At 45.7% G+C, this 12,456-nt stretch overlaps 1 protein-coding gene across 4 annotated transcripts in view; it reads left to right on the top strand.

The window, feature by feature from the left end:
- Positions 1–12,456, top strand: part of LOC111268140 (uncharacterized) — a 69,179-nt gene that overhangs the window by 15,353 nt on the left and 41,370 nt on the right. The window contains exon 1 of one of the 4 annotated variants that reach the window (XM_022846906.2): positions 2,036–2,549. The exons of the other annotated variants lie outside the window; for them this stretch is intronic. Coding sequence (XP_022702641.1) covers positions 2,409–2,549 — 141 coding nt within the window. The 5' untranslated portion in view covers positions 2,036–2,408. Of the gene's footprint in view, positions 1–2,035; positions 2,550–12,456 lie in introns of those variants that run through there. 4 annotated transcript variants of the gene reach the window in all.

Below are 12,456 nucleotides of genomic sequence, written 5' to 3'. Positions count from 1 at the left end.
GGTTTTACGAGTTGAATGCGTTTCGGACCTGAAATTGCAAGTCGCTTTTGATGCTTGTACATGTTCTTATCCGGCCAAAGAAGAGAATAGTGAGGATTATAAGGATCTACGAAAGGACATCGTTTATTGGCCTAACAGAGTTTGCCTTAAGACCTGCAACCGTTTTCTATGCATATTCGTTCTTTAAAGTGCTGTGCTCTTGTCGAGGGAAGACTAGGCAAATGGAAAATCCAGAGATAGTTTTTCATTTTTCTTTCAAGTATATAAAAGGTCATAGTTCTTATTCAATATTTCGAACTTGAACTTTGCCAAAACATTAATTTGTCAATGCCACGCTGATGCAATGTAAAGAAGGGTTATTACGCAGGTACTCGGTCACTGTCAATACGTATCATCATAACACTGTTTCTATGTATACCCTACATATCTGACAAGGACCACAGGTCACGAGAATGTATTCGTACTTCATATAAATGTCGGTTTCTCTCTGTTCGGCAAAAAGGATTTTATTTTAAAGATTCAATTACGTCAGTGATATGATGGCAGGATAATTGGTCAAAATTCCTCGCCAGCATTACCTATCTGTGGAATAAATTGCCTCGAAAGTATCATGTCTGTACGTGCCTGAACGAGTAACGCCTTAGGAAACGACATTGCGCGTAGAGCTGAAATTGCAGATCCCCAAATGCAAGTGGCATATTTACTGACTCGCTTTTACTCAAGCTTGCCTATACTACAAGCCTGACTCAAGAAGCGAAAGCAAACGAATGCGGGCCTATTGTTTTCAACGAGCTGGCCTATTTCAACTACACGAGCTAAAGAAGGGTCTTTAAATATATCTCAAAATGTGTGGAAGTTACAGTCAACTCTATCAGGGCAACATAAGAACCATACTGCCTTAAACGCAGCGACTAAGAGAAGAAAAGGCTAGAACACATACTTGGCAGAAAGGAGCTAGTCTTGATCTCATTTTAGATGTATGCTAAGCCTAAACGAATGATGTCTTCATTTTAATTTGCCCATAGCTGTCTGTATTGGGCATTGGTCTTGATGCACCCTGATGCGTCTTGTTGTCAACACCTGGCGCAAACCGGTTTGATTTACTTATCGGTTCCATTTTGGAGCTGGAAAAGCTAAATTGTCGTAAACCTTGTTTTAAAGTACTAACAATGGTGATCGTTATGTCAAAATGTCACTTTCAACGAAGTAACCTAGAATCGCTTAAATAACCTCGGGCTAAGTAAGAAAAAGTCTCTAATCCCACAGGTCCTAGAAATGCCAGCTCCGCATCATGAGATACTTCGGCAGTTCGAGAATGATGAACATCGCCGAGGTAATCGCAATGGTCTTTTTTACGACAACTCACGTTTCGGTGGATAGCGATCGAAAAAGAACAAAGGAATCCCAATGCAACCATTTACCAGCCACCCAATGCAAGCGGCCACTAGCACTGACGCAAGATGATTTTTGCCGCCGACAGCGGTGATTTTTAGCCCAATCCAACGAATCGTCTGAAGGGAACAGAAAACGCTGGGGAAGTGCCCGGGAAAGGGCAAACGAAAAAAATCTATGTGCGGCTCCAGCGCACTGCTGCTGTGCTGGCAGCAGCGCGAAGTTGTGGAAGCAGACAGGAGAGAGGGGCCTAAAGGAGACCTGCGCAACCTGAGTAAAAAGCTTCTCGAATTGGACAAGAGGATCTGCCGACTGCCCGCTTCCTTTCTCACGCAGCGGCCAGGGAGGGGCTTAAAAAGGAAAGCGGGATTTCGTAATCGAAAATGGGCTCCTCTTCGAGACGAGCTTTAATAACTTATTCTCCTTTGGTAAGCAGGCCGGTCGGCCGGCAGGCATCATACGATTCCTTTCTCTGTCTGTCTGTTGTGAACCTTCAGACATAGCGACGCGTTTACCGGCTTCGAGTTGCTGTTACTGCGTCTGCTGCTCGCTGTCGTCTCCTCGTAGTGTGTCCCGTCGCAGTCGTAGGTTGTTCAAACGGAACGAGGCGAAACGACAGACGAAGGATGAAAACGTAAAGAAGCCGGAGACGACGGCGGTGGTCGTACGGCAGCAGCAGCGGCAGCGACGGCGAAAAAGAAGAAGAGGCGCTGGCAAGCGAAAGGATGAACTCAATTGTGAAAGAGATGAAAGTGGAGGACTGAAAGGTGAGCTGTGAGCTGCGTTCACTGCAGACAGTGCCGCCCTTGTGCGGTTACACGAATCGCGGCGAGAGGAGTAGAGCGAAGCGAACCCGAGTGACAATACCGAAAGTAAACGCAGCAACAGCGGCAATAACGTCCATCAGCTGGCGGTGGTAGCAGCGACCATAATGGTTCGGACCCGGGCCGACGCCGTCTCGAGTGAACTACAGATGTTGATACTGCTGCTGTTGCTTGAACCAAAACAAAAAAACGATGCATTCGACGTTTGTTACGTGGACTCATGTTGTATTGTTTGAAACGATGAGGACAGGTGGTAACGCTTTGAACTGGTGTGCAGACGAACACATAACGTCATTGCTACGTTTTCCCTATACTTCGCTTGTGCAGCAAAGCGTATGTATATCCAATAACCTGTTGCGTAAACAGAGATTCGTTATCGTCTTTCCAGCAGCAGGTTACTGTTCTTTATCCCATAAATAAAACTGTATATATTTAAACCTAAAGGCTAAACGATTGCCTTAGATAAATTTTAGTAAAGGGCCGTAAACTACATAAACCCTACTTCTTAGAAGCCTATTAAATGTTGTCCGTCGTTTATATAACGATTACTCTACTACAATAAAGCAACGTTTTGATGATTAACCTGGGCTCGAATCATGCGACGGGTGACGATGGATTAATATTTTACAACTGACATTTCCTTCATACGAGATTCACGTAACTTGTTATCATTTATCTCTAGTGGGTGATTATGTACCTGCCTTGAATAGACATTGATGTATCCCTTAGCTCGATTCGGTGTTAGCTTCAAATTTTCTCGCCCTCTTATATATACATATATATAGGAGTGGCTATTCCAGAACTGAACTCATCATCACTCGTCAGAACATCAAGCACTCGTAAAGCGAATCTAAAACACTTTGCCCTAATATTTAATCAACCACTAATAAATTTCTCCTCATTGAATATGCTAATTGCGCTTACAAACGGGTAGAGAGGCATGCCATGGGAAAAAATAGAGATGAACTTTAGCGTATTTCGAACAAAGGATTTTCTCTTCGCGAGTTCTTCTCGCTGTCAGCTGTTTCGCTTAAACTCTTTTTCCTTCTTCCTCCATTTTTTATTGTGTGGCGGTGGACGTCCAGTTGAAGATGCTAGTTCACAGATCATCGCTACCAGAGAAGACCAGACTTCATGCGGCTGCTCGCTCTCAGAGCTTTTGCCTGGAGTACCTGAAGCGTACTCTCTCTGGTAGCACGTACTATTCAAAAGTTTTCCGATGTGCGAGCATATCGAAAGGCGTTTTGCGAAAGTGGCTGGGCCCAGCGGAAACACGATTCGTTGCGGAATGCAAAGCGCAGAATGCCTAGACCATTCTTCCCAATGCCACTAGGTATAATATAATGGCTGCTGTAGTTGGACCAACTTGCCATTCGCCTCTAGCACTGGGAAGTTCTCATCACTTTAGTTCTCCCACAAACTTATTCTGTTCGAAGCCGCCTTTCATTGACCTCTGTTTCTCTATGCAGCTTTGCGTTTTCCCCGCAACGTGAGCGAAGGACCATCTAACGAGTCACTGTCTCTTTCTCTCTCATTATCCCTGACCTGACTACCTGCATCTTGTGCCGTGTTATATCCCTATTACTCACTCTTTACTGCTCGGGCTCACAGTCAAATTCGTAGCCTGCTTCAAGATCATACTTCGTTTAGGGCTGATGAGGGTGTGGAGAACACGCAGGCGAAGAACTGAGCCTGATCCCGAATTTACTGCGCAGATTGCGCACCAACGATTCAATCTTGTTTCTCGAGAGTTTGCCCAGTAAACTAGACAGTATCTACCTAGACCGCAGTATAGGTAAATAAAACTCGTATGTATGCGAAGTTTTGCTATTTCAAGGTACGCATGCAGAATAGGCGCAGGAGAGGGAGGGAGGAAAGAAAATTAAAAAAGCAGTTATGGAAAATTGCGAATCGTTGTGTTTGGCAATGCAGCCAGTTGCAAAAAGTGCTATACCATCGGAGGCAGAGAGAAGCATTAAGGGTGAGCCAGAAATGCGGAGAGAGCAGCATGAGTGGCTGGCCATAGTGCTGCTATGTAAAGGTAGTAGAAACTGTTCTGATCCAGCGGAGCGACAACAGATGTTCCGAGGTAGAAGTACCACCTCAGTTGTCGTCGATCGACCCCCTGTTCTTTGGCCAAACGCAACCCCTAATATTTCAGACTGCTTCTTCGAGTGCAGATACGCCTTCAGTTTAACAGACATTCGTTTCATGAAGGCATTAGCCATCAGCCACAACAGTAACAGAAACAGCGATGTCGATCTACTTGCCTCACAAAGGAACCCGCGATAAAAGGGGCTGGCCCTGCAGTGACTATTTATCGATTTTTATATTGCACACACATAACGCCCCCTTCTTTCTTTCTTTCGATTGTCCTCGCTTTCTTCTCCACTTTTTTCTCTGTTTGTGACCTCTACGTACCTCTCTTAAATCTCCGCTCTTATACGAAAAATATAACGCGGTGCCACGAGATTTCTGGTTCAATCGAAGTTGCGCTGTTCATTGAAATGTCATGTCTGCAGTATATCCTACGTTGCTCGCATCGTACAGCGATCGTCTGCTACTTTCTAAAAATATCTGCTTATAGACTAAAGGGCGAGAATCTCTAGAAATATTTTTAGAATGGAAATTTACTTGCAAAATGCTTGCCGAAGCTTCGCCATTGTGGGTCAGGTTTTCGATCAAGGTCGAATCTATTGATCGTACACAACCAACCCGAGGTGGCCAACGGCCTCAATTAGAAAGACATTTTCATAAGCGCGAGCTATGCTAATCATCCACCGTAAAATTGAATAGGAAAGTAATGTAAGTGACTCGAGCTCGTTGTAAACAAAAAACGTTTAGCGTGTCTTGCATTTCTTATATGGCCACGCACAAACGCCATTTTGGTAACTAGCTGACAGAGAATCTGTTTATGTATATATAGCTGAGTAGGGCCCGACGGTTATAAACGTTGATATATAACCAAACAGCTATAAAAATGATCGAAAGTAACATTGAGTTTGAAAATTATAACTAAAAGATCTATTCCATCGCCTCGATTTCAATAAATAGCTGTCACTAAAGATGGCCTTGTTTAAATTAGGACATGTTTTGTTGCTAAGTGTGGTAAGGGCGACAACAATAATTATTAGAATTTACAGTAAAGGGTAGTCATTTCGAAAATACTAGTTCATAGCTGCATACATCAATTATATATACTGAATATATGGCCTCGCCTAGTTTCATCTTTATTATCACTCACTTTTCGCGCCTTTTTTTTTGTTTCAAAAATAGAATACACTTTTATAAACAGAATAGTTAACAGGCATGTCTGTTAGTGGTATTTTTGACACCAACAAAGAGGACTCAAGGCATAGGCAGATATCTTTTGTGAGTAATCGTATTGCATCAGATAGTATTTGCGATGCTGCTAACGGTCGTCTGTTCGTAATGTCTAATCGCCAAAGTATGACAGCCTCGACAATCACTAACCCTTTGTTTACGCAATAATCGCGCATCGTCGACGAGCCAGACCAGACTAGACCTTTGACTGCTAATGATAGTCTCATCTGTGACCCTCAGTTAAACCCCTACCATAAGCGTGAGTAGCTTCGTGAAGATACGAATCTTTAAATTTTCATCCATTATTTGTGGCTATCTTCTCAGCGTTCATCATGTTACCCTCAGAGGTTCAGGACGTTCATATGCTATTACAGAGATGGGTTGAGGCCGATGTATGTACTCTCTACAAGCTTGCTATCATATCACTCACTCTCTCCATATATACAACAATTAGCATATCAATGAGCTCGTGTTTATATAGGTTATGTATGCAGTCGCATTGATTAAATTTGAACACATATATGCTCTTGTAAGGCCATGAGCTTTTTAACTTGATTTGTTCAGCATATCTGTATGTGCTGGCCTGCGCGAAGAAGCCACAAGGTGTATATATATATATATATATATATATGCAAATTGGTCCTCTGGTCAGTCGTTTTGCGGTTTGCGCAAAGTCGTATCTACGTACGCGTAATTATTATGATTAAACGTAATATCCGATATAACAGGCTGTGCTTAGGTCACGCAAGCAAGTAATAAAAGTCCCTAATAAACTAAAACTAATAAAAGTAATAGATACGTTACGAGCGTATAAATCAGATGCGTTCATGGCGTATCTATGAGTACTAGATAGATAGGTGATACAACAGGTATAAGGCTGATTATCGACTGTTTTACCTTCTGCTCAAAATGGGAAAGGCAGCTGTTGGCTTACTCCACCTGTGCGAATTCTGTTCATTTACTCAGCTTTCAACTTGACAACTTTCTGCAATAGGGTTCTATTACCGTTCTTGTCATCGTCTATCGGGGACCTAGCTGCTGTTGTTATTGTTGTCATAGTCATCGTCACTATTGTTGCCGTTGACGATGATTATCATCATGAGAGTCGTGTGGCCTGCTGTTTGGCGAGGCGGTCATCAGAAAAAATTTAAAGCTCGCTGTGCTCAGCGGGAGTTGATATTTCCAGAGACGCTCCGTGGGGATTGCTTTGTATGGGTGGGTTATTTAGCTTGTATTGTTTTCGAGTCCCTCCGCGAGTACCGGCGCTATACCGGATGACTTCGCACGTGGCTATGCATGTGTGCAACTCGCACCATAAAAGCGCATATGCCTATGTCTTGTGCTGGATCGAGAGGAACTGCGAGCCGAGAATTAAAACTAGCTGAAGTCAAGGTCAACGTAGAAGCGTGGCAGTGCTTATGATCATCGAATCTCAGGAAGTGCAAATACAGGGTCCCTGTAGCTAAACTGACCTCCTCTTCTAAAGAACCACTGCCAGATGACAGCTACTGTAGCTCTCGGCATCTCTGCCTCTGATCTGTTGGCGGCTAGTTCCGAGCAGTTCACCCTTGTCATGTATGCACAAAGCTGTCGTGCGAGTGTTATTCGTTTCCGACCTCGGCCCATGGCATAATGCCATCTCTCGCAGGCATCATGAGCGATTCTGACGGTTGCTGCTTCTTCGTGCGCTCCTTAGTTGGTTCGTTTTCCGCTATGCTTCCCGCGGCGTCCCCTTTTGGTGCCTTTTGGTTTGCCCTGTTTCTGCCGCACGCAGAGATGACGCATGCCGTTTCATCGACTCCACAGATCCAACAGCGTATTAGGACTACCACGCTGCTACGCAACGGACGCGCGCCTGGTTTGTGTCACGACGCCTGTTATTGGCAGATGCCGGACAACAGAGGAAAACACCGTAACTGCTGGGCGCAGCTTCTTCCTTCGTCCCTCTTCTTTTCTCTCGTCCTCTATTGACGCGAGCGCAGTTAACTTAGATGGATGGGGTTACCTCAAACGACAAATTCTCTACGTCTTGGGGCCCGCCACTGTGACAGGCGAGGCGACATAGACTGACTGACCAAGCAACGATTGGGAGCAAGCCAAGGAACCCATGTATAGAACTACGACGTCAATGGCACTATAGCTATGCTGCTAAATAGACTGCTTTGTTGCCGCCTATAATTCTGTGAATGCGGGTATGCCTGAGCTCGGGGCCTTTGGGATTTTTAGCGAATTTGGCCAGCAAATGCTGGGCTTCGCTTTGGTCTGGACTGAACTATTCGTATGGTCGGTTCCACCGGTGGGATAGCAGAGAGTCGATAGTAGTGGAGATGGTGACGTCGACGCCGCTCCGCTAGCAAGCTGCTTGGCGAGCTCCTTGACGGGCGAGGATTACGATGACGCAGTAATCCCCAATTCGTGCGGCTTGTCGGTTTGCTTGGGTTTCTCCTTCAAGTCGGATATCTGTTCAGCAAGCAGCTAGCCACCATCGACGCCAGTGACCTCCGACGGAGCGACCACTAAGCCCGCTTTAATAGCTTTGCTCTCTGGCCCCAGCTGGCCTTGCTGGCCACGCCTCGCTATGCCATACCATATTCGCAGTCCAGGATATATTCTTTTCATATGTCTGTCTCCTTTTCACACTTTCTCCATCTCTGTTCCTCTCCTATTGTAGCTTCGGTGGTTCCCGGAGCACTGAGCGCGGGCGCTTATTATCCAGCGTACACTAGCGCCAACGGTTTGTTCGCCAATGTCAGTCTAGGCTGTTGCCACAAACAACCTTAAGTGGGGAACGATAAGACTTAGCCATTTCTTGAGATTCGCATATATATGGTATAGCAACTAGGTAATGCGGTAGGCCAAACATTCGTTGCCTGCCAACGCGAAGAAGCTTCCATGGCTTGACGTGCATGATGCTCACTGCTTGCGGTGTGAGTCGTGCGTTCAATATACTACTGACGCAGTGTTGGTTTCCGCTAGCGTTTCGCGCTAAGGACTCTGTATGCAACGCACGTCTCTGCTGTAAACAGCCTAAGGAACGCAGTGCACGAGTCCTCGTACCGAGGCTGCTTAGTAAAAGTATCAGTAGTCAAGGGAAAACCATGGCTATGTTGGTGTCTAAGCTCAGTGTTTAAGCGTAGTTTTCTTGAGCAACGCTTCGTCCTTGAGAAGCGCGAGCGCAGCAGCCAAGGTATTGTATACGGTGCGCGAGCCAACCTCTACCACCTCCTTCATACCTCATTCCAGCTTTCGTGAGATGTTACCCGAAGGCCTTTTGAAGCTCTGGCGTTGCACCATACGCCGGTACTCCTCTATCCTTCTCACCTAGCTAACCTACGTATAGAAGAGCCTAAGCAATAACCCTAAAGATTTTCACGCTTCTTCTCTCAGCCGCTCAATCTTTCTCTGTCTTCCTATGTGTGGCTGGGTGCCTGTGGTAAATAGTAGCGGTATTCGCTGTCGTTGGCTTCGTCGTCGATTGCTTTGCAGTCATCGGTCCTTCTAGTCTACTATGGGCTGCCTATGGCAGAGCGTTAGAAAGAGAGGCTTAGCTGAGTGCCGAGAGAGTCGTTGAGTATGCGGGAGTCGTCAACTGAATTTTAATATCGCCGCCTTCAAGGACCTTGCCAATATTGCCCTTAATACGGACCACCACACACTGTCCGTGTCGCACTCACTCACTACTCTCACGCAGACAGACATACTATGTAGAAAACCTGCTGCCGTTGCCGCTGCGAGGACACCGTTGCTGCCGTGGCCGTCTCACTCACTGCTCACCGTAGCCGGTCCTTCAGTGGCAAGTTAAACCAACTCTAGAGAATAGGATGGGATGAGACGAGACACGAACACCCTATGTCGTTTATCCTGCCATTGTTGCTACAACTCCGCCACCGCTAGATCCTCCTTTCTGTATTGGGTATAGCCGATCAAATGCCGTCACTTGTGTCTCCTTCTCTTGTGTCTCCTTCTGTCTAGACGTGCTCCTTCGCCACCGCGAAACTCGACTTCAGTAAAGTCAGCTGGGTTGCTGCTGCTCACTAGTCGATCTTGAGGAAGATCACGGCGACGAGTCAGCTGTCAACCTGACCAACCGCCCACCCACTTCTGCGTACGAACGAACCCCTTTGCCGCTCGAGATGGGTTCTGGTTTGACTGAAGTGGCCTTTTGAGACCTCTCGTCCACCAACGATGGCGCTGGCGACGAAAACGAGGTCCGGATCGAGAGAAGACAACATGCACCCAGTAACTGATCCAACTTGGCTCATTTAGACACATTAATCTTTGCAGTTCCCGAGATTCGAATTCGAAATGTCAGCTCTAAAACCTACTTTACGAAGCACTTGACTAACAACGGTGCCGGCCACCCTAAAGGGCATTTGTCTTAGTAGAGGTGGATTGAAGCGGCTTTTAAATCTATATACGATTTCTATCCATCTAGTGAATAATTGTCATATTGGTCTTGCGTTTCGAAAAACGCTAAATCGCGACTCTTGCCGTGTAGAGCGTGTCGGACTTTAAATAACGTAAGGTCAAAATTTATCAAAGGGTATCTCGCTGATAAACTCTTCGAGAGAAAGCCACGGTCTCCAACGGAGAAGGTATAATTGTATTTCTGAATTTTATTTTTTATTTAATGTAGGTAGAGTTATACTATGCAAGAGGGATAGAGTTTTAATTGTGATGCAAAGGTTGTCTATTTAGCTGTCATAATTCGTGCTTGCGGACGCGTTTAAGGCTTCGATAGTATGCCATTTGATGAGCAGCCGCACAGTTGTACGTAGTAACTATGGCCGTCATCAACAGCTAACGATAATGTAAACTATAATACATTAAGTATCCGGAGATCTCTTACATATAGAGCTCTGCCTGTACCATCCTTCCCAAAATTTCCCGTCTGTTCAGTAATACCCGACGAGCTGCGACGGGAGCTACTGATCGTAAGCTTACTGCTACTACGCTGTAAAAACAGGGCTGCGTTTCACTTGAACTTACAAAGATACCCTCGCTGCGAATTTCCCGTCCCGCTATACCACATTAGAATCGCCCCTTGAATCTTCACCCTCAGAGGGGACCCCGTCAGCTCTTCGGGTCGTCTCTTGCTGAGCTCCATTCTGTACGGAGCAACCCCCAGTCCTCGTATATGGTGCTGCTATCCACGAAAACGAATTGTTGTCGTCGTTGTACGATAACTTTGGTGGAATTCAAAGCAATTCGTGACAGCGATCTGTTGTGGTCCACAAGTAGTCCAGAGATGCTCTAACACTGGATTGGCATAGGGCATGACTAACATCGCCAGTAGCAATTGGACAATGTCTTCTCTCAACATGGACCGATTGCCTGACACTAGATGACTCATCTGCGTCGCATTGAGAAGAGTCGTTGTCGTTTTACGGCGTTTTAGCGTCATCTTCTAACGACGCGGCCCCAGCTGAGAGCTGTCGCGATGCCCATGGGTTAGCTTGGTATACAACCGCGAAGCCAGTATGTTGTCGAAGAATATCTACAGCACACGACTAACTAACACGGTTCTATGTAGCGAACCGAAAAAAGAAGAAACCGCTCCTGCACTATACTACATATCCATCCAGGTAGCTACCTCCTAACTAGCAACTGATCTCGCCACCATCGTATCTACTATTCCCATGATACTGAAAAGCAGATCTCAAATCGAAGGCGAAGGAGTAGTGACTATAGCTGATTCGAATGGAGAGCTAGATGAATGTAGTTGGGGTAGAGCTGTTCGAGGTGAAGTAGTTCACAGCAAAGGACAGCTTGACTAACCCAGGTTTATGTACAGTCGTTGTCGTCGTCGCACATGGAAGAGTGAACTCGATAATTGAAGTGTGGGCCGGGGAAGATGTGAGGGTTGTGTGATGGGCCGGGTGAGGGTTGTGGGCTTCAGAGGTATGGAGAGCCTACTAACTCTAGTCAACCTTTTGTCATAAGCATATAGACGTATGTGTGCTGTCTCGCACTTCAGTTTCTAGCTAGACAACAGTTTACCTAGGAAGTAATGATGGCATGAGCTCGACGGCGATAAAAAGAAACAGATGGAAACGGGCTCTAACGGGCTTTTCTTGGTAAAGTACAGTAGCTACACTGTATTACACTACAGAATAACGACATAGTAAAACAGATAACCATTGACTACTAATGCTGCCGTCATCCTGTCCGAGTTGTCTATTTCTCGATTGTCCAATGAGTGCTAGCAAATGGCAGGTATCTCGTTATACTAGTAATAGACCACAAAAGTGATACAAATGTGAACACAGTCTCTCGATCCTAGCAGATAAGCTAAGAGAAATATATAATGTATTTATCTTTCGTATGTAAATGCACGCATATATATGCAATAATAGTTATACATATAGTACGCACGGGCTAGCCAAGCAGAACCCGTCTCCATAATTGAGTTCCTGACGGCGTCCGATAAGCCATTTCGAAGGGGCTGGGGGATTGGGGAGAGTGTGGGATGATCGGGTTGGGAATGCGCTTTTACACCGACACCAGTACACACTCCTGCGAACACACATCTATTGGCACGTAAATACCCCCTCGTCGGACTGTGTAAGCTAGCTGATTAGGCGCGAGAGTGCACGGGTCTGCGGGTGAGTCCTAGCGTGTATCTAGGATGTAGCTATATACAATTTAACAATTTCGGACTTGGGCGAGCTCCCTACTAGCGTAGTAAAGAATAAATAGTTTATAAGTGAGGGTCAAATCAAGGGGTTGTTTCTATCTCACTGTACAAAGAAACACGTGGAGACCGAAGTTGATGGCTGAATAAGGTAAAGGCGAATGTAGAAGGGTTCCTATTTGCTCGTTGATGGTCCCGGATCCTTCGTCTGTGTTCTTGGCACTTGCTTAGTTTGCTATAGATGATAGGACGCTGTTCTTAAACCTACGAAATCCTGGCAGA

The sequence above is a fragment of the Varroa jacobsoni genome, unplaced genomic scaffold (assembly GCF_002532875.2).
Source record: "Varroa jacobsoni isolate VJ856 unplaced genomic scaffold, vjacob_1.0 scaffold_1261, whole genome shotgun sequence".
In the NCBI taxonomy this organism is placed as follows: Eukaryota; Metazoa; Arthropoda; class Arachnida; order Mesostigmata; family Varroidae; genus Varroa; species Varroa jacobsoni.
The sequence above is the reverse complement of the archived record's forward strand: the minus strand, read 5'-3'. Positions and strand labels throughout refer to the sequence as shown.